Source organism: Nelumbo lutea, chromosome 1, assembly GCF_056320005.1.
Source record: "Nelumbo lutea isolate HS-2025 chromosome 1, American lotus-T2T, whole genome shotgun sequence".
Taxonomy (NCBI): domain Eukaryota; kingdom Viridiplantae; phylum Streptophyta; class Magnoliopsida; order Proteales; family Nelumbonaceae; genus Nelumbo; species Nelumbo lutea.
The window spans coordinates 172,567,332-172,589,928 of NC_142684.1; the positions used below are offsets into that span (position 1 = coordinate 172,567,332).

Sequence of the window (22,597 nt, forward strand, 5' to 3'; positions counted from 1 at the left end):
ATCATTCGTGACAGCCACTAGTAAATTGCAGGCAAACATAAAAGCTAGTAGCTTTAAGAAAAGCTACAGTCACAAACTAACTTCACCAGAAAGTTGGTTTCTCAGCTCAATATCAGTACTACATCTCCCTGGCTTTCCATGCGAAGCCTACCTTGCAACGCCATAAGCCACTGCGGAAAAGTCCTCCCAAACGGGCACTAGACATTGGTTTTGTAATAATCCAAAGTAATTTATTCTTTTCCAAGTCGAAATCCCTGCCACGCCACTAACAAACGCAACAAGCCACCGAGAGGCAATGGAATATGACCCCTGTACTTCCATGAAATTAATTCTACTAATTTAATTTGTGTATTACCCAAAGTGCACTCACCTTACAAGTTACAATCTTTCGATCGTTCAACTATTTCAAGTTAGAAATCCCAGTTGAGCAGTAAAGACTTTAAATATGAAAGCTCGCAACATGCAGCCTGCAGGTTACTTTCCATTAGGTTCCATGGCTAAGTCGGCCGATGGAGAAAAAGGTTTATCATTTTTCACTTGTAAACAACAGATCTCAATGGAACATAAAATCACACATACTTCACAGGACGCAGTACCGATCACAGAATATTATATATAAGAAAATAAAAAACAGAAAGGCATATGATCAAAACAATATGAATTGCCTCTAGCTCTCCACAATAACTATAATCCTTTACAGAACTCAACTTAAAACAAAATATATTTACAGAACGCAAGACCTTACTAGTTACGACATAACTCTACTACAACAAAATTGCAACTATCACCTGTCTCTGAACCTTTCACATCTACATCAAATATTGAAGAATTGGGAAACCTCCCAAGCATCATGGGGACAATAAACTTATTTCTTGCTACCTTAACCCATCACCGTAATCAGAGTCACCTCCATGTCTCCTGTAATTAGAGAATGGGAAATTTGAAACCAACAAGGCAAATTGAAACACCAAAGAACACAACACCTCATGTGAAAACAGAAAAAAAAAAAAAAAAAAAAAAAAAAACAGATATATGAAGATTAAATTGCATGAGTAGCTTACATGGATCGAAAAGCACATTTATCTTTCAACTGGCAAAATGTGCTAAATTGTAGACAGAATCATTTTCATAATTAAAAGATAGAAAACAAGGGCTTCCCTAAAATTAAAACATCAATTAGGATGTAGATTTCTTCTTTTAAAACATCAACTGGCCCTTTTATTTACTCAACTAGCATGCAAGTCTTGTTTCAAATTATCTTTTCTTCGAGGAATATTTCAACCATCTTTACCTACCTATCAATTCTGTTTCCCCTTATTTTGTTAATTTTCATAAAACTTTTCTATGTTATTAGACCTAATCAATATCCTTTCCCTCATAGAAACCCCAACCTTGACTTCTAAGAAGATATTTTTGTCTTTTTTCTCCACAAGTTAATTACTGCATTAGGTACAAACACCAAGCATCAGATGAAGCAATAGTGGAAAATGCTACCTTGTAAAAGGTAGCATTTAGCACCATGGTCATGTTTACTACATTGAAGGAGTGATATTGAACTGTGTCAACTCCATGTGCTTTGGAACAATTTTGGGGACAATTGGAATTGTAAGTTTGTTCCAAGAATTCCAATTTAAGCTGATAAACTAAAGAGCAATTCCAGAATACAGAGCTATTCTGCACTGCTGGAAAAACCTCCAATTCCGCTATTAAGCATTGTTGTTAGAAATGGTCGTTATGGAAAATGCCTCACTGGTGCATAGTTGTCAAGGCATCTTGGTAACTCTGGGTGCCAGGTCACCTAGGCATCGCCCAAGTGATAAGAATTTTATAAAATAAAAATCAAATTTTGGTTAGTCCCTCATTTTATATACCAATCAGCATGCATATTAATTGAAAAATAGCAATTCTATTTTATTAAAAAAATTTAATTTCCTTCCAAAATGTGGAAAAACATCATATCTAAAAGAAAATAGTATTTTAAATATTATCAAAAACAATACTAATTATAAGTAATCAATAGGGAAATTTCATTTCAAATTAGCACTAAAGAAGGCTATAAATTTATATGACATCATAAAAACTCAAGATAGAGCTAATAATAAAGAAAAAGAACAATGATGTTTAAGGATTTTAAAGTTACCCTGGGGGAAAGCTTAACCACACAACATAGATTAGTGGTGCAAGTTGGGTGCATTAGAAAATGGAAAAGAAATAGGAAAGAAAGGTGTCCAAGAATTAGGTTGGCAAATCTAAAAGGGAAAAAATCAGCATAATTTAGAAACAAGTTGATAGGTAGAAGGAAAATGGGATTTAGATGGAAAGAGTAATAAGATGTGGCTTGACATGGCAAACTACAAAGAGAAAGGAGCAAAGGATGTTTTAAGAGAATTTAAAGGGAAAAGGAAAAGTGCTAAAGAAACTTGGTGGTGGAATAAAGAGGTTAAAATTATAATCAGGTTAATATGAACATGTTATAAAGAGCAACAAAAATGCAAAAATAGAGAACACTTGTATTAAAGGGCAAATCAGAGTCTTGGTAACAAATGAGGAAATTAAGGAAAGATGGAAAAGCTATTTTGAAAAATTATTAAATAAACATGTAGAGGGCGCTAGCAGAGGAGAGACTTGTCATACTAACACTTTCAGAAATAAAACATGCCTTCATAAATTTAGAATTGCTGAAGTGAAAGAAGTGCTAAATAAGATGAAGAGAAAGGCATCAGGATCAGATGATATTCCAATAAAGGTGTGGAAAGGTGTGGGAGAACCAAAGAGGTAGGCTTATTATGGTTAACTAACCTATTTAACAAGATAACACAAAAAGAAAATGATGACCGGAGAAATATGGTGCCTATGTTAACAAAGGTGACATACCAAGTTGAAATAACTATTGGGGGATTAAACTTATGAACCACACTATGAAACTTTTGGAGAGAATAATTGAGCAAAGGTGTATGTCATGAAAAATGAAACAAGTATATCGGAGAACCAATTTGGGTTTATGCAAGGGAGATCAACCATGGAAGAAATCTTTCTTTTGAGAAGATTGATAGAGAAGTTAAGAGAGAAGAAGAGGAATCTCCATATGGTGTTCATTGATCTAAAGAAAGCTTATGATAGAGGCCCCAAAGAGATAATATGGCGGGTCTTGGAAAAAAAGGAGTCCCCAATAGGTATATAGATCTATCTAATTAAGGATATTTATGAGAGTGCAATAACCAGTGTTAGAACACCTGTGGAAGAGACATCAGATTTTTCGATTGTGATGGGTCATCACCAAGGTTCAGCACTTGGTCCTTATTTATTTGGTCCCCCCTTTCAGCTTGTGTTATGCATCTTCATTCTTAATATAAAGCATTCTTCATGAAAATGAAACGAAAAAAACAAAAGAGACCCCCCCTTCCGGCTAGTGTTATGCATCTTCCTCCTCCTGTCCCTCCTCTCTAGGAGGCTTATGCCTCTTTGTGCTAGGGAGGTTTATGCCTCTAACGTTCTGAACTACCCTCATGCCCCAAGGTAGTAGATGCATCACAGCTTCATGAGTTCATATTTTAAAACATTGGCATAAATGACAACTCAGAGAATTTATTAACACATATATTACTAAGATGTAGCTACAGTCATGATTTTGTTGCCTAGGTAAGCACCTTGTTGCTGTAAATCAAGACTCTTAAGCAAGGCACCCAACCAAGGGTGCCTAATTGGCTAGGAAACGCCTTGATGATTCCATCAATAGTCATTGGAATCTCTACAACCCTCAAGGTATCTTTCCTACAAGAAATTCCAGGTGAAAACAGGAAGTGAAACAACGGAAAAATGCTATTCCAATGCAAAAGTTGAAGAATCTGGAACTAATTTCTATAATTGGCACTACAGAAGATGAATTGAATAAGAATTACAGAACATAGATCTGCTGCAGTTAAAGCCTCACAGAAGTAAATAGCAAGTTTTTCGTGCTTAAGTAAAATCACTTTGTAAATTCTGGGCTGTACAACACTTTTTCTTCTTTTACAAAGAGCTACACAAAGTGATCATCAGAATCCTTTCTATTTGTCTGAGTTTGACAAGTTCAGATTTATCAATTTCCATTCTACTAGTGTTGTCCTTGGAGTATATTGGTTTGATGGATGTGTCTTCCAGATTCTTATATTTGCTACATTTCAACTGTTTGACAGAATGTGAGGGCAAGTTTTGCAATTTTTAATCCATTTTCTTTCCCATTCCGTGTAACATCCATGTAACAGAATTCACTCTTTTAGTCCATAAATTTCAGTACCAATTCCATCACATCAAACAGATCCAACAAGTCCATGGTTTATTTCAGCAGTTCTAACTGGAATCCTGAATCTGGTAGTCTTATTTGGGGCATATGCAAACCAAGAAATTCTAAGCAAAGCAAATCCGTGTACCCAATTGATCTTGATTTATCCAAGATTCTGCAAACTTTTTTTTTTGGCTTCATGGGCTACAAAACAGGGGGGGTGGGGGTGGGGACCCATCACCCATACCTATAACCCTCCCAACTCTGGTGACAGTAGTTTTTGATCCCAAGCCTCCACTACAACCAGCCAATGGACTTACCAACCGAGCCACCACCAGTCGGTTTGATTCTGCAGATTCTAGTTATCTCACACAATTGATTAAATGGCAGTTCCTTTATGGAGATGCAGTAATAACATCTATAGAGATTACATTTTTTTTTATTGGTAACAGATCAATCATTAAATGGCAGTTCCTCTTCTCACCCAGGCTTTCACTGGTTTACAAGATTGGGCCTCCATATCATTTTTTCTCTGTTTACACCCTCTATTACCGAAGTGTTAGCTACTGAATTGGCAGAAGATAATACCCAATTGAATGAAATGTTAAATTTCCCAGAGGCTCTTTCAGTATTGCCAGTGCCAAGAGATAACCTCTATAGAGATTACATGAACCCAGAATTATGGAACCTTAAGAACTTCCCTGTCACAGTAAGTTATACAAAAGAAAGCATATAAGCATGATAGACTTCATCCTAAATAAATTCTTCAGCTATGAATATGAATAAAACTAGACTGCTATGCCATCTTGCAGCTTATCTTTCCCAGCAATTACTTCTCTTAATCATCTAATATTTAGATTAAGAATTTAAAACACTGTGGAAATTCTGATTTCCAGGCAAGGCCAAATCCAAGAAGCAACCCACTGTGAAGTATATCAATGTATTAATATACCACAAATAAATTTATTATCAGTTGCTGATCAAAAAGAGTTGTGCACCATGTATTATTTTAATATGTGAACTAGGCTCAAAACGAGGATAGTTCAATTGCAATAAAACTGGCTTAATATTAATGTAATATATAAGAAAAAAAGCATACAGATAAAGGATTCGTACCTCAACAAGAAGGATTCTCAACCTTGTCACTTAATTTTTCAAATTGGTAAGTGACGAAATAATGCAACTTAAATTGCTAGCGCCTTGAGAAGCCCAATTTATGCACCTGTACATCGTTCTGTGGCTTCCTCAAAGAATTGCATTAGGAATGTATACTATGTACATCTCAGCATATAAGATCCACAACAATGATGCTGTATCCCGGTAAGTGTAATCCACAAGTTCTGATTATGCTCTAACATGAGCATGTTGTCACCTGATCTATTTAACAAAAAAAAAAAAAAAAGAAAAAAAAAGTGTCCAATTCCAGTTCCCCATGTTCCATCTCTAAATATAGGGACAGTTGAACTTGGATAGCTTATGGATGTTCAGCAATCTACACAGACCTGCATCAAGTAATTCTAAATTTACATCAGACTATTCCTAAAACCAAAGATGGAAAGACTAAGCAAAAATTACTCTGCCATAAAGATAAAGTCAAAAAAGATAAATTCAAACACTAATTTGTAGATAGCAAACAATGCCCAGTGCAATGGTGGGTGGGTGGGTGGGGGAGGTTAGAAAAGCTTGGGCCACTCCAAAGTCATATCTAATCAAGCACACATTCAAGAAGTATCACTCTTTTTTTTGAAACAGGATTTGTATGTGTTGAAGTTCGACCTGCCCTAGAATTCGGTCTTGTTCATTGACTGTAAAGTAAAGTAAACAGCAAGAAGTAGGAGAGGAAACAAGAAGAAAGAAAAGAGAGAAGGTCTGGTTCGAATTAGAGGAAAAAAATCATCCCTAGATTCGGCCAGACCTGTTATTATATTATTAACTTATTGGAAAAGACTTAAGTGCCCTTATTTAAGAGGCACTCGATCTAACATAACAGTACACATCAGCATTCTCAACAAGTATAAAGACCGAAATACCCCTTCACTAACACCACTAACAGTATGAAGTAACCAACCAGTTAGTACAAAGCTATGTTGAGTTGATTTTAGCTATCAATGCTCCAAATCTCTTTTTAAAGGACAGGTATGGCTCAACAACAGCCAAAAGGGTGGAAACACACACACACACACATACACTTATCTGGTCTACCGCCCCCAAGACCCCACATACATGGGACCTACATTGGGTAGTGGCCTTTTTTATTTACAAGTTCCCATCTTAGAGAATAAAACCCTAATACATTTTTAGGACCACATAGTTTAAGAAGTGGGTCTAATTTAAAATATTTAGATCTGAAATTTTATCTAAGTTACATAACCCAATCTAGACAGCCGTTCAAACCCTCACCCCCCTTCCCGGAAGAAGATGAAAGATCACAAGGAGATTATTAAGAACTGCCATCTTGTGGTCTGTGTGGGAAGCAAGGAGCCAAGGAACATTAGGATATTTTAACAAGAAATAGGTCAAAGATGCTGTGATCAAGCTCATAGAAGTGAGAAACATACAATGGATTCAAAGAACAGAATAATTCTGGGTGTTCAGCAGAGATAGCATTATTAGGGTCAAGCAGCATGTAGCTTCATTTCAACTAGAATGGTGCAATCACATCCTTCTAGGATCCCCCAACTGAACTGGGTCGAACTTAATTTTTATAAACTGCAACCATTGTAATCCAGGAACATGAGCTATAGGAAGGGTACTCTGAAACCATAAAGCTGAGATCTTTGTAGTTCACTCAGGTCCTATTGCCACCGGAAATTCCATTTACGCTGAGCTGTTATTCTTAACTACAAGGCTCTTGATTGGTTGTTTCTTTAGGTTATGAAATATCTTGCATTGAAGGGAACTCTTATTTTGTAAATGAATGGATGAAAGGTAAGAAACTCGGCCCTTTATTGTACATTCATTTTTTTAAAGAAGGTACACCATTTTCAAGGACACGTCAAAATGGGTGTCATATCCATGTTGAATACCTCAATTTTCAGTGCAAATTCTTCTGAGGGGAAAAGACAGTCTCCCTGAGTTGGATTGGACTCGGGTGGCAATCATCCAATCTAGAGCCCTAGAGGGTTGTTTCAGCATTGAGGAGATTAGAGAGGCTGTATTCTCTATGAACAAAAGCCCCAAGACCAGATGGATTCACTGTGGCTTTTTAATGAAGACTGTAGGGAGACTTTGAAGAATGATCTGAAAGAAGTGTTTGATGTCTTTCACCAAAACGGGAAGATTGAAAGACTTACCTACAATAATCTCACCTTTCCAAGGGGCCTTTGTAGAGGAAAGGCAAATTGTTGACCATATTTTAGTGGCAAATGAGTATGTAGTAGAGAAGAAGAAGAAGAGAGGAGGAAAGAGAATCATTTGTAAACTGGACCTTGAAAAGGCTTACAATTTGGTGGATTGGTCTTTCCTCCTAGACGTCTTGGAGAAGTTTGGGTTAGGGAAAAGATGGTGATTGTGGATCAAGGGCTGTCTGAGTTCAATGCAATATTCAATTCTCATTAGTAGAACTACTAGAGATTTTTTCCTGTTAAAAGAGGCTTGAGACAGAGCAACCCTCTTTCCCCCTTCCTGTTTACCTTGATTGCTGAGCTCTTCAGCAGGATGATTACCAAAGCGGATTTGGATAACTTAATAAGAGGTTGGAGAGTGGGAAGAGAGGACGTTGTGATTACACACTTGCAATCTACAGATGACATAATTCTGTTTTGTGATGATGACAGCCCTGTCTCTCTTAGAAATTTAAAAGCACTGATTAGCTCTTACGAGAACCTTTCTAATTTAAGGGTCAACCGGGGAAAGTTGCATTGTGGGTGTTAATGTACAAGTGGAAATTATCTGTGATTCAGCTATGGTGCTAGGCTGTGAAAGTTAAAAACTGGCCCCTGCAGTACTTAGGATCCCTTTGGGTGGTAATCCGAGATTTGATTGGTTTCGGAAGCTGGCTTCATAGACAAGGAATTATATCTCAATGGGAGGAAGAATAACTTTAATTAGGGCCATTTGGCAAATTTTCCAAATTTATTTTCTTTCCACTTTCCACATTCCCGTCAAAATTGCTGGGGAACTGGAAAAGATTATGAGGGATTTCTTATGGAAACCGGGGGGGGAGACAAGAGAGAGCACTTGGTGAAATGGGAAAAGGTTAGTAGGCCTAAAGAAAAAGGGGACTAGGGATAGGGAACTTGATTCAGAAGAATCTAGCGGTATTAGGGAAATGGTTGTGGAGATTCCCTTTCGGACCAAACTTTGGAACAAACTAGGGTGTGGTCCAAGCCCAATAGGGTCTTTCACCTGTGCTTCATTTCTTAACTCATTAACACAGCTAAACACTTTGGGGATTAATTTCCTTGTGAAAGAAATTTGGAGTAAGCCCATCCCACCTAAAGTCCAAGCCCTTTGTTGGGAGGTCTTTCTTGAAAAGATTAATACCTGAATTATGCTCAAAAGAAGGACAAATAAAAGCCTCTCCCCCCACGTGTTTCTCCTGCAAGGACAACAATGGATCTATTTTCCATAATTTTACTTCCTGTTGTTTTCTGCTTTCTGTTTTGCAGCATCTTAGTGCTCTCTTTGGGTACAGGCGGACCCCTCCTCAGGATGTGGTGGGCCTCTTTGATTCTGATTTCTTGAGACAACCAAAAGCAAGAGGTAGATTATTGTGGAAAACAGTGAGGACAACTGTGGTTTGGACTATTTAAGAAGAGGGGGTATCTTTAGAGATTCAGAAGGAAACTTTATAAGCAATATGGGGCTGCCAGGGGTAGGGGGTATCTTTAGAGATTCAGAAGGAAGAGTGGTAGCTTTATATTCAGGTCCTTTAGTGCATGCTAATGCACCAACAGCAGAACTGGCCAGCTTCATGCAGGCGTTAATATTTGCTAAACAGTTTGGTTTCCACAATATAGAGGTGGAAGGAGACTCTCAAGTGGTCATTTCTTGGACAAGTTGCAGTACCCAAATCCCTTGGGTTTTCCACTACAAATTTAGGGAGATTGTAAAATTAATGGAGTTATATGTTTCTTTTAAATGAGTGAGAAGAACAGCAAATGGTTTGTCAGACAGTTTAACCAAACAAGGGGCTTCAAGACAGCAGTTGTTTTGGGAAATTCTATGATCTCTTGTTGTTTAGGGTGGTTACTATACCCACCCTCTTGTAACTTTTAAGTTTGCCTTAATAAAATTACTTTTACTGATCAAAAAATTTTCTCTGATGTACTTTGGTGCTCCTATGTAACTTGGGTTTGAATTTTGGGGGATGACACTACCGTCATCAAGTTGTGTTATCTATTTCATTAGTTAAATCTAATGAAATCTATTTTCTTCTGATAAAAAAAAAAAAATCTTCTGACACCCTTTGTATGCCATGTATAAAAAAGTTTTGTTATCATGAATTTTAGTCTGACAAGAACCAAAGCACGAAATATTGAATACAAGAAAAGAATTTTAATATAATATTGTTATCTCTGTTTTTTTAATCTAATGAATCAATTTGTGTGCTCTAGAAAAGGCGCAATTAGACAGGGTGTACTGGGGAATATAACGGGAGGTGAACTTGAAGCTTGGCCTAAAAGTTACATTGTGGCAAGCAGCAAAGTGGAGGCCTCTTTTTTTTCTATTGCTGTAATAACAGGCAAAGGTGTACTCCTAAAATTATTTTTCTTAACGATGTCTTAATTAGTTATAAAAGTAAGTTGCAGGAATCAGATACCTAACTATGGATTTAACTTTTATGGTTGACTGGAATCAGTGGCATGAAGTGGATTTTTGAATACAATTGTAATTTCAGCAATATCAAGCAAAGGAAAAAGCACACCAGAATCATATTCTTTTTTAAAGGATAAAAAAACTTTCATTAAAATAAAATAAAGATACATTGCAGAGCAGCTGGTTGTCAAGATGACACATCAAACAGAAGAAAAAGCAACAACTCATACTATAAATAAATCCACATTACAAGGTTGCAGATCAAGCACTCCAAAAATTCTCTAACAAATCAGCTCTGTTGTCTTGGTCAAAATCTGGAAGAGCTAAAACCCGACCTGTTACAAGTTTACCACTGCTGCTACCAAAAGATCAATGTTCTCCAACTTACCCTCAAATAGTCTTCTGTTCCTATCATACCATATTGACCAGCAGACCGCAAATGGGATGCAGCTCCACAAGATTCTGGCTTTCTTGCTTCCTCTAAATTTTGGCCACTTGGAGAAAATTTTTGCCAGAGACAAGGGATGAAAAAGCTTACTCCAAATAAGAAAAAATAGAACTTCCATATTGAAACCTCTGATCTTTAAGTGATCGATGGTGAGAATATATCATGAGCAACCAGCCAAGCAAATTCTTCCACCCTTGGAGGTACCAGGTTACCCCACACGCCATTTATCTGGTCTGAACCCATATTATCTCTAACTAACACCTTGTAAAATGACTTCACTGAGAACTTTCCATCTTTGCACTCTTTCCACCAGAGAGACTGGAACTTTCTAGTTTTTCCAACAATAAAATACACTCTTCCACTTCTTGGTCAAGTAGAGGCCTTCTACGTTTTGGATTACATACCAGCTGCACTCATCTCTTCCACTTCTTGGGCAGACATCACATAGCTTCCCCACTCCAATCCATTTGTCCTCCCAAAACCTTACTCTGATTAAACCTCATAATCCTTTCCAAACACTAACCCCATAAGATCTTACTTCTCTTGGTTCCCACCCAAGCCTCACCGCTCCATATTTCCCAACCACCACTGTCCTCCATAGAGCTTCCCTTTCTCTCTCCTGCCCAAATTGCCACAACCATTTCCCTAATAATTCTTTGTTGAATGTTTTTATCCTTCTCAACCCCTTACCCCCCCCCCTCCTTTGGCTAACACACCTTTTCCCACTTAACCAAATGAGACTTCTTGGACCCCACACCTTCCCATAAGAAATACCTTTGAACCTTTTCAATTTTCCTAGCCACCTCCTTAGGAACCCTTAATAATGAAAGGTAATAAGTTGGTAGCCTCATCCACCTATCCAACCTCTTTTCCACCCTCTCTAAAAGAGGCCTCCAAATGCTTACAGCAGCTGGGTTAGACCCAACCGGAAGCCAAAGATGGAGAAAAGGTAATTCCCCAACCTTACAATCCAGCACTGCTGCGAACAGCTACATGTCCTCTCTACTCAAATCTCCAACTCTAACTGAGAGGTTTTTTCAAGATTCATTTTCATCCCTGTCAACATCTCAAAGTTTTCCAAAATAGCTCTTAAATTGAACACCCGTTTTATTGATGAATCCAGAAAAATGAGTGTCATTTGCATATTGAAGGTGAGAGATACACAGACCACCTAAACCCACTTTGAAGTCTTCTAACCAGCCCCTTTGAACTCCTTTCTTCATAAGAAGGTTCAGCACTTCCATCACTAATACTAATAGCAAGGTGGACACACTTGTCTTAATCCTCTAGAGGCTTGGAAAAATTCAGATGAGACTCCATTAAGTAAGACGGAAAAGGATACTAATGATTTACACCCATCAGCCTTTGTACCTCTTCAAAACAACCCAACTTCACATGATCACACACCTTCTCTAAGTATAACTTACAAACCAAGCCAGGTCTCCCGCTTCTTATTCTTGAGTCGATGCATTCACTGGTCACCAATACCCCAAACAGAATTTGCCTCCCCTTCACAAACGCCATCTGAGTTTCCCCTACCACCACATGAATCACCTTTTATGCTCACTGACCCACTCTTTTTCTGAATTAAGGAAATAAATGTTGAATTTGGTCTTCAATCTAACACTTTAAACTCAAAAAATTCCTTGAACATCAGCATAAAATCCTCCTCCAAGAAGTGCCAACAGCTTTTAATGAAATTGATATTAAAACATCAGACACTGGTACTTTGAAATTAAAACATTAGATCTCCCTCTCTAACCACCGTGCTGAAAGTATAGCTTTTTATAGAAATCAATCAGTTTCTCTTGTATCTCTCCCCAAGTGCCTACCACCTCCTCCTATACTCAAAATTCTTGTAATCAGATTTCTCCTTTTTCCATTTGCAAAACCATGAAAAAAAGTTCTGTTCTTATCTCCCTCTTTCAGCCAGATTTCCCTAGATTTTTGTCTCCATCTAGCCTCCTCCCTCTATATTAATTTCTCTAGCTCATCTTCCAAACCAGCTATTTCCACCTGAACATCTCTCCTGTAATCTTCCACTCTTTCTGGCCTTGCCAATTTCTCTGATACCTCCTTTTTTTCTGTTCTCCACTCATCCAAACGCCTCCTTCCTTCTTCCTCCTTCCCTTCAACTCTTTCAGTCAGATTTCCCTAGATTTTTGTCTCCATCTAGCCCCCTCCCTCTAAATATTAATTTCTCTAGCTCACCTTCCAAACCAGTTATTTCCACTTGAACCTCTCTCCTTCTTCTTTCACTCTTTCCAGCCTTGCCAATTTTTCCAATACCTCCTTTTTTTCTGTTCTCCTCTCACCCAAATGCCTCCTTCCTCCTTCCCTTCAACTCTTCCTTTATAACTTGCAATTTTTTAATCACCCTCAACCCGGCTAAACCATCGAGAACTATATCTTCTATTACAGAGAACTTAGAATTATGAATAATAACACCCATCATTCTTGTTTGTTCAGTAGCTACAGCAGTTCGAACCAGAAGAAGAAGAAGAAGAAGAAGAAGAAGACAGTCGAACTTGGTGGGCTAAACCCTACCATTCGACCATAATATGGGTTTAATTAAGTACAAAGACTAAACTGCCCCCACTTAAGTATGGGACAAGAAGTCTTATTAGAACTGCCACATAAGCACATAACTTAAAGTGGCTGGAAAAGACTAATTTACCCCTCATTCGGCTAACTCTAACACTCCCCCTCAAGCTGGAGAATATATGTCATATAATCCCAGCTTGTTACATATATAGTTCACTCTCCCTGAGTTTAAACCTTTTGTAAACAAATCTGCCCACTGATCACCTGAGCCCACATGTTCTGTGCTTATCTCTCCAGTAAGGACTTTCTCCCTCACAAAGTGGCAATCAATCTCTATGTGCTTTGTTCTCTCATGAAAACAGGATTAGATGAGATGTGAATTGTAGCTTGATTATCATAGTACAACCTCATAGGTCTGTCCATTGTGAATCCAATTTCTTGTAGGAGGTTTCTCAGCCATACTAATTCACATGTAGTGTGTGCCATGGCTTTGTATTCGGCTTCAGCACTACTCCTTGCCACAACAGTCTGCTTCTTACTCTTCCATGCCACTAAATTGCCTCCAAGGCTTCTAAATCAAAGTTGAACACTGAGTGGTCAACCTGACATTGTTTCATTCCAAAGTGTAGAGAACATTGATGTGGACCCCACGGTTGTGGTCCCCACTGTGTTCGTATGGCAACACAGCATGTATTCTTTGTTAGTTATGTCAATGTTAGTTGGTAGTTATTTCAGTTTTGTTGTTATTTCAGCTTTATTATTAGTTTATTTGCCATGTAAGTAATAAGGGCAATTCAGCCTTTTTACAATTACTAAACATATAAATATTAAGAATGGGTCGGCAGATCAATTCATTCGACCCTCTCTCTCCTTTTGTAAAACCCTTCGTGTGCTTCTGCTTTTCTCCCTCTTTTCTTCTTCTTTTCTCCTTCTGAAATCAGTTCTTTTACTTTCGGATTCAAGACTGATTGTAGTCTTGATCGACTACTTGGTATCAGAGCAAGGATTAGGGTTTCTCAAGTGAGTCTGATCCAACCAACCACATGAGAGTTGCCTAGGGTTGGGAGACTAAGAAGGAGGATCGGCTGATTCTTGGAGGCTACTAGTAGTGTGCGGCTACTACTAAGAAGATTGTAGAAGGCTGGGAGAGTTCCAGTAGTCAGGAAGAATTAGAAAAGGCTTCGGATCCCCAAGATTAGGGTTTCGCATCAGACAGAAGGCGGCGGCCAGAGATCTTCTTTCACAAAGTAAGTTTTTTGCTTGAGAACAACCTTGAAAGAACCATCTTGGTCTATTCTGAGGGGTGTGGCTGAAACTTTTTTTCACTTTAGGGTTTTGAGAGAAAACCCTAAAATTCAGACCAGTCGATTGGTTTCAGATCAGATCTGAATTGGGTTCACCCTAAACATTCAGAACTGTTGATTGGTTTCAGATCAGATCTGCATTGAGTTCATACAGAATTTTGTTTCCCTTTGTTTGTGGAACACCTAGGCCGGTTGTTATCAGTTGCTTAGGTATTGTTTCCTATTACAGTAGCTTTAAAAGGTTTTGATTGCTGATTCTAAACCAAGAATGGAGTTCAAGAATCAGAGGGAAAGTGCTTTTGGGACTAGCAATTCTGGTAATATGTCTGAGAATGCATTTCATATTACAACTATGAGGTTTGATGGATCCAATTACTTAGAGTGGGCCCAATCGGCCATAATGGCTATTGGGGGTAGAGGAAAACTTAGCTACCTATTCGGAGATGTGAAAGAACCATCTAAGGAGGACCAAATGTATACCAAATGGGTTCAGGAGAACTACTTGGGTATGACATGGCTGTGCAACTCTATGCAGCCACATATCAGCCCAATCGGCCATAATGGCTATTGTGGGCAAAAACAGCCAAGGAAATCTAGGATGTCATGAAAGAGACCTACTACCAACTAGACCTGTTCATGGGTCGGGCCGGGCTTTCACTTGTCACTAATGAAAATATACTAGGCCCAAGCCCAAGTCCAGCCTGACCAACAAGCCTATAACTTGGGCCCAAGCCCAACCCTGGTAAAAAGCCCAAAACCCGAGCCCGAGCCCGAAGCCCGACCTAATTGAAAAAAAAAAAAACACAATTTTCCCTATTCAAATTAGAATTAAAAGTTCAGTTAGTATTTTTTTTCTATTTAAACGAACAATAGGCCTACAAGATGGTATTTTTCCCTTTCTTGTATGTTTTAAAACACAATTTTACATTCTTAAATCAAAAAAATATTCAAATGGACATAATCACATAACTAATTTTAAGTTTAATATTAGGTCGGCTCGGGCCTAGCTATTTTGACAAAACCCGAGCCCGGCTCGAATTTATTGTGGGTCGCGCTTTTTAGCCCGAATTTAAACTGGCGGGCCTATAAGCATGTTCAAGCCCGTCCGGGGGTCGGGCCGAGACAGGCCGGTCCGTCAAGCCACCCGGCCCATGAACAGGTCTACTACCAACCCCTTAATGTTGCTAGGGCCTATGAATTGAAGTGTGAGGTTAATAACCTCAAGCAAGGAGAGAAACCAGTCTCTGTTTACTTCTCTACTTTGGAGAAAATGGTTAGCAGTAGCAAGGTGCTCATCTTTAAAGACCAAATCAATTACAAGCTTGTCTCCTCCACTTGAAGGCTCAATTAAGTTCAACTTTGATGGAAGCAGCATGGGTAATCCAGGATTATCTGGAGTGGGGGGTGCTTTGAGAAATATGAAGGCAGAGATTTTGTTGCTCAACTCAGGTCCTTTGGGAATTGGGAATTCCATCAGGGCAGAACTTTTAGCTGTTGTACAAGGGGTCCAATTTGCAAACTAGCTGGGGGTACAACAACTAATAATCGAGGGGGATTCCAAAGTGGTGGTGGGTTGATTGAAAAATTCTGAAGAGGCTATATGGCAATACAAGAATGAAATGAAGAAATTTAGCAGGTTGACAAGGAATATGTTGGTCACTGTACAGTGGGTGGGGAGATCAACAAATACCTTGTCAGATTTGTTAGCTAAGCAAGGGGTATATAGGGAAGAATTATTTTGGGCTCAGTTGTGATTCTTGTTTTTCTTTCCTAGTTTACTTGTAAGTTTCAAGGAGGGGCTGCAGTTCGCGCCTCTCATTGGGATGATGTATGAACTCACTCTAATTTGCTTCTGAATCAATAAACTTACTATTATTCATCAAAAAAATCTTTGTGGCATGAAATTGACCATCTAGAAACACTTGAGTGGGAAAGTCAGCATGATGCACAGACTCATAGAAAGCAAGTGGAAACTAATAGGGTTTTTGAATTCCTAGCTGATCTGAATTCTAATTATGATATTGTGAGACAGCAGATACTAACAAGGGACAGTGTGACCTTATCTCATGCCCAATCATTGGTGCATAGTGAAGAGACTAGGAGAAAGGTTATGATGCAGCATCAGCCCATCCCACCAACCTTGGCAGCAGTTAAACCTAAGTCTGGGGGTGATACAGAAAGGGGTATAAAGAAGGAAGATAAGCGGGATCTAGTGTGTGAACATTGCAAGAAACCTAAGCATACTAAAGACACAAGTTGGAAGCTGCACCCTCATCTAGTCCCAGCAAAACTAAGAAACAAAAGGGGTAATGCCCATATGGTTGTTAATACCGATTCTGCATCCTCATCGGGCACAAAAGGCATGCCTCTAGACACCTTAGTTGCTGTTTGGGCTGCCCTAACACAGTTGAAAAATGAAGTTGGGAATTTAGCTCAATCATCTCAGTCATCATCAGCTCCTTCCACATCAACTTTTGCTCATTCAGGTACTCGGGCCTCAATTTACCATGCTTCAGCTCCAGGTAACACTAAACATTGTTGGGTAATAGACTCAGGTGCATCTAACCATATGACTAGCTTGCCATCACTGTTCACTACCTATCACTTATCTTCTGGTAGAGATAAAGTGTCCATTGTTGATGGTTCCCTTGTTCCCATTTCTGGCAAGGGAGACACCAAGTTGTCTAATACCATTTCCTTATCCTCAATTTTGCATGTTCCTAAGCTTGATACTAACTTGCTTTCAGTCAGTAGTATTACAAAACAAAATAACTGTTTAGTAACTTTCTTCCCTGACCGATGTGTTTTTCAAGACTTGGAGACAAAGAAGGTGATTGGGACTGGCCATGAGACGAATGGGATCTATCTGCTTGGAGAGAGTTCTCATTGGAAAGATCATGAAGATAAGAAGTCTTTTGTTTCTCAGTTTGTTAGTCCGGTTATGCTTTGGCATAATCGATTAGGTCATTTATCCTTTCGATCTTTGAAGAGTTTGTTTCCTAATTTGTTTGAGTCTGTACAAATGTCAAATTTGAGATGTGAGAGTTGTGAGCTTGCAAAGCATTGTAGAACATCTCATTCCTTGAGTAATAAAAGAAGTAGTAATTCTTTTGATGTTGTGCACACCAATGTTTGGGGCCCGTATCACATCCCTTCTAAGGGGGGTACAGATATTTCTTGTTGTTTGTTGATGACTATACCTGTTTTTCTTGGGTTTACCTTATGCGTTCTCGAGATAAAGGTTCCTACTCTGACCCAAACCTTCCATTAGATGATTTTAACCCAGTTTGGGGTCAAAATCAAAATCCTTAGATCTGATAATGCTAAAGAATACTTTACAAAGCCATTGGCCTCTTATCTACTTGTCATGGGATTATTCACCAAAGTACTTGTCCTTATACACCACAGCAAAATGGGGTTGCCGAGAGGAAGAATAGGCACATATTGGAGGTGGCTAGAAGCATTATGTTTACCTCCAATGTGCATATTCGTTTCTAGGGCGATGCTATTCTTACAACAATGTATCTCATTAATCGAGTTCCTTCACGGGTTCTTGACTTGAAGCCTCCATTTACCCTTCTATACCCCGATGAAGAATTATTTACTGATCCCCTTAAAACCTTTGGTTGCACTTGCTTTGTTCAGATTCTTGGACCTCATCGTTCCAAATTTGCCCTTACGGCCTCCAAATGCATTTTTCTCAGTAATGCACAAACTCAAAAGGGTTATTGCTGCTATGAACCTACTTCCGGGAGGAGATTTGTCTCGATGGATGTTACTTTCTTTGAGGAGGTACCCTATTACCCTAGGGTTTCTCCTCAAGGGGAGAGTAGTGAGAATGGGGTTTGTGAGAGTGGGGTTAACTCATCAGAAGTCGGGGTTTGTGAAAGTGGGGTTAACTCATCAGAAGTCCTGTTACCCATTCCATTGAGTGATGAGGGATGTAATGGAGAGGGTTGTCAGAGGTGTCAGGAGTTGAAAGTCTATCACAGACAGTGGAGGCAAGTTGATTATGGTCATCAGCAGTCCCAGCCAGCCCAAGTTCCTTCTACAGATCCAGATCCAGGTCCCACTGAGATACCTTCCACTGTTGCTACTTCACCTTCTTCGGATGACCTTAACCTCCCTATTGCAGTCCGTAAAGGGAGACGACGTTGCACCACATCCATAGGTCACTGCATTTCCCAGTTTTTGTCCTATGATCGCATGTCTCCCTCTTACAAGTCCTTTCTCACATCATTTGTTGATATTCCTATTCCCAGAACAGTGCGGGAAGCCATGTCAGTTCCTAAGTGGAAAGATGCAATGAAAGTTGAAATGGATACCCTTTTGAGGAATAATACTTGGGAGTTAGTTGACCAGCCCAAAGGAAAGAAACCGGTTGGATGTAGATGGGTATTTACCGTGAAACATAATGTTGATGGTTCCATTGAAAGGTATAAAGTCCGGTTAGTTGCAAAAAGATTTACTCAGACTTATGGTATAGACTACTTCGAGACTTTTGCCCCAGTGGCAAAGATGACCACTATTCGAGTTCTGTTAGCCCCTGCAGCCAGTTATTCTTGGCCCTTGTTCCAAATGGATGTTAAAAATGTCTTCCTAAATGGAGACTTACAGGAAGAAGTTTAATTGCAATTACCTCCCGGATTTTATGATGCAGAGACGGGTAAGAAGGTTTTCCGGCTGAATAAAGCCTTGTATGGACTAAAGCAATCCCCCAGAACTTGGTTTGATAGATTCAGACAAGCCCTTGGAAAATTCGGTTACGCACAGGCCCAGTCAAACCATACATTGTTCATTAAAAGAGTGGACTCTTCTTTGACCTTGCTTGCTGTATATGTGGATGATATTGTGGTGACAGAGAATGATAACAATGAGATTGAGTCCCTTAAACAACTCCTTTATCAAGAGTTTGAGGTGAAAGATCTGGGTGAGCTACGATACTTCTTGGGTATTGAGGTTGGTAGATCTAAACAGGGGATCTTTATTTCTCAAAGGAAGTATGTTCTAGATCTATTAGCAGAAACTGGAAAGTTGGGTGTTAAGCCTGCAGATACACCCATTGAACAGAATCACAAGATCAGTGCAGAGGGTGGAGAGCCTCTTGAGGGCAAAGCTATGTTCCAACGGTTAGTTGGAAAACTCCTCTATCTTTGTCTCACACGACCAGACATCAGTTATGCAGTCAGTGTTGTCAGTCAATACATGCATTCTCCTAGAACAAATCACCTCATTGCAGTTGAGAGAATATTAGCATACTTGAAGAGATGTCCAGGTAGAGGTATATTATTCAAGAATAATGATCACATGAAGATAGAGGTCTATACAGATGTTGATTGGACTGGGAGTGTTGATGATAGGAGGTCTACCTCTGGATATTGTGCCTTTGTAGGAGGTAACCTTGTCTCCTAGAGGAGTAAGAAACAAAGTGTTGTTTCACGTTCTAGTGTTGAAGCTGAATATAGATCGATGGCTAATGGTGTGGCTGAAATCCTATGGTTGAAGTCATTACTTGAAGAGTTGGGTATTGATTATGAGAAGCCCTTAGTGTTGTATTGTGATAATCAGGCTACTATTAATATAGCTCACAATCCGGTACAGCATGACAGAACTAACCATATCGAAGTTGATCGACATTTTGTCAGAGAAAGGGTTTCATCTCAAGAAGTGTGTCTCCCGTACATCACCTCCAGCATGCAACTCGCAGATCTTCTCACCAAGGTTGTTTCAAGGAAGAAGTTAGAGGCTGACTTATGCAAGTTGGGAATGACAAATATATATTCCCAACTTGAGGGGGAGTGTAGAGAACATTGATGTGGACCCCACGGCTGTGGTCCCCACTATGTTCGTATGGCAGCACAGCAAGTATTCTTTGTTAGTTATGTCAATGTTAGTTGGTAGTTATTTCAGTTTTGTTGTTATTTCAGCTTTATTATTAGTTTATTTGCCATGTAAGCAATAAGGGCAATTCAGCCTTTTTACAATTAATAAACATATAAATATTAAGAGTGGGTCGACAGATCAATTCATTTGACCCTCTCTCTCCTTTTCTAAAACCCTTCGTGTGCTGCTTTTCTCCCTCTTTTCTTCTTTTCTCCTTCTGAAATATTTTCTTTTACTTTCGGATTCAAGACTGATTATAGTCTTGATCGACTACTCAAAGTTCTTCACCATTTCACTAAACTTCCCAAACCAAGCACGAGGCGATTGTTTCGACCCATAAATTGCCTTTTCAGTTTACACACCTTACCTTCACCCCCCTGAGCAACAAACTCAGTGGTTGCTCCATATATACCTCCTCCATAAGGTCACCATGAAGGAAGGCATTTTTAATGTCAAGTTGAAACAAGGGCCAATCATACATAACTACCAGGGAAAATAAGACACGAACAGAGCCAATCTTAGCCACGGGAGAGAAGGTCTCCATATAGTCCACCTCATACAACTATGAATAACCTTTAGCAACAAGCCTGGCCTTCAAACGCTCCACACTACCATCCGGCAAGTATTTAATAATATACAACCATTTACAACCCACAACATGCTTACCGGGAGGAAGAGTAGTGAGTTTCCACGTTTGAGTATGCTGAAGGGCAGAGAGTTCCTCTTCCATTGCTTGACGCCACCCAGGTGAGGTAAGAGCCTCCTAGACATTCTTAGGTATAGAAATAGATGACAACAATGAAACAAACTGGTGATGTGAGGCAGAAAGGCGAGAGACTGAAACAAAATTGGAAATGGGATGGAGGTACAACTACGTTTACCTTTCTGTAAAGCAATGGGAAGATCAAGTCCTGAAGGTTCTGGGACAGGAGCAACAACAGGATCCGCAAACAAGGTAGAAGCTAGAGAAGGAGCCTGTGTCTGTGGATGAGTATACACATGTCGGATCGGTGGTCGTTTAGTAGGAATCTACACTGGAGGAGGCGAAGGAACAACCCCAATTGGAACGGGATCACGGATTGGATGAGGAAGAGAAAGCAAAGGTGGAAATACCGATACTTCAGGTCCCGAGAAGAAGGTGACAGACTCAAAAAAGGTGACATCAGGACAAACATAGAACTTCCGAGTAATGGGATTGAAACACTTATACGCTTTCTGGGTCTGAGAGTAGCCAAGAAAAACGCACTTAATAGAACGTGAATCCAGCTTGTCTATCCCAGGACTCAGATTGTAAACAAAGCACACACAACCAAAGACTCGGGGTGCTAATGGAAAGGGAGACAAGGTGGGGAACAAAATAGAAAAGAGAGAACGACCATGAAGGATGAAGGAGGGCATCCGATTAATAAGGAAACAAGCAATAAGCACAACATCACTCAAAAATCATTTAGGAACACTCATATGATGAAGAATAGACCGAGTAGTTTCAAGGAGATGATGGTTCTTTCGTTCAGCCATCCATTTTGTTGACGAGTGGATGCACATGAAGTTTGATGAATGATGCCATGTTGTTCTAAATATTGTTGGAAGGAAGTAAGAAAGTATTCACGACCGTTATCTAAACAAAACTTTGATTGGAAGACCAAATTGTGTATGTATTTCTTTTTTTTTTTTTAGATCAATAACACTTTCATTAATTCATCATAAGAAAAGTTACAAAAGGAAGACAAACACGCTTATCTTCCAAGTACAGCAAAGGACCTAAAGAAAAGGAAAAATAGTAGAAAAGACATTAATGTTCCAGCTTAGCCCAAAACATTGAATCCCTTTCTGCCCCTTGTTTGGCTAAACCATCAGCTAGAGATTTATTATAATTCCATAAGCCATTGTTGTCTTTATTCAGCCACTCTATCACCACCTCCGAGTCCCCTTCAATTAGGAGTTTCCTAGTGTTCATCTCCTTGGCCTTCTGGACTCCTTCCATAACTGCAAAGATCTCAGCTCTAAGGGAGTCACCCACTCCAATTGGGCATGAGAACATAGCAAAAATGACCCCATTCTCATCCCTAAAAACACCCTCAATCCTTGATTGTCCCAGATTCCCCCTACTACTCCCATCAAAGTTTAGTTTCATGAATCCAGCAGGTAGAGGGGTCCAAGACACTCATTACTGACTTGGTCTGTGTGCAATTTGCTATTTCACCCCACTTCCTCAACATGTCATCCACTGTGTAATCTGTGAATAACTCCAAAGATTTCAACCATTGTACAGCCCTAATATGTATGATGGCCCTCAGTTCTGCTACTCCTCTCTCAGCTTCTGAGAATATCCTGGAATTTCTTTCTTCCCATAGTGTCCAGCATACTGCAGACCTCAGTCCTCTCCACATAGTCCTT

At 39.3% G+C, this 22,597-nt stretch overlaps 1 protein-coding gene across 4 annotated transcripts in view; it reads right to left on the minus strand.

The window, feature by feature from the left end:
• Nucleotides 1-559: 559 nt before the first annotated feature.
• LOC148879230 (uncharacterized) overlaps nucleotides 560-22,597 on the minus strand; it is a 73,466-nt gene continuing 51,428 nt past the window's right edge. For all 4 annotated transcript variants that reach the window (XM_088960707.1, XM_088960704.1, XM_088960708.1 and 1 more), the window contains 2 exons: nucleotides 5,378-5,763; nucleotides 560-918 (listed from right to left, as the gene is read on the minus strand). In XM_088960707.1, the coding sequence (XP_088816833.1) occupies nucleotides 5,746-5,763 (18 nt within the window). In that variant the 3' untranslated portion in view covers nucleotides 560-918; nucleotides 5,378-5,745. The remainder of the gene's footprint in view (nucleotides 919-5,377; nucleotides 5,764-22,597) is intronic.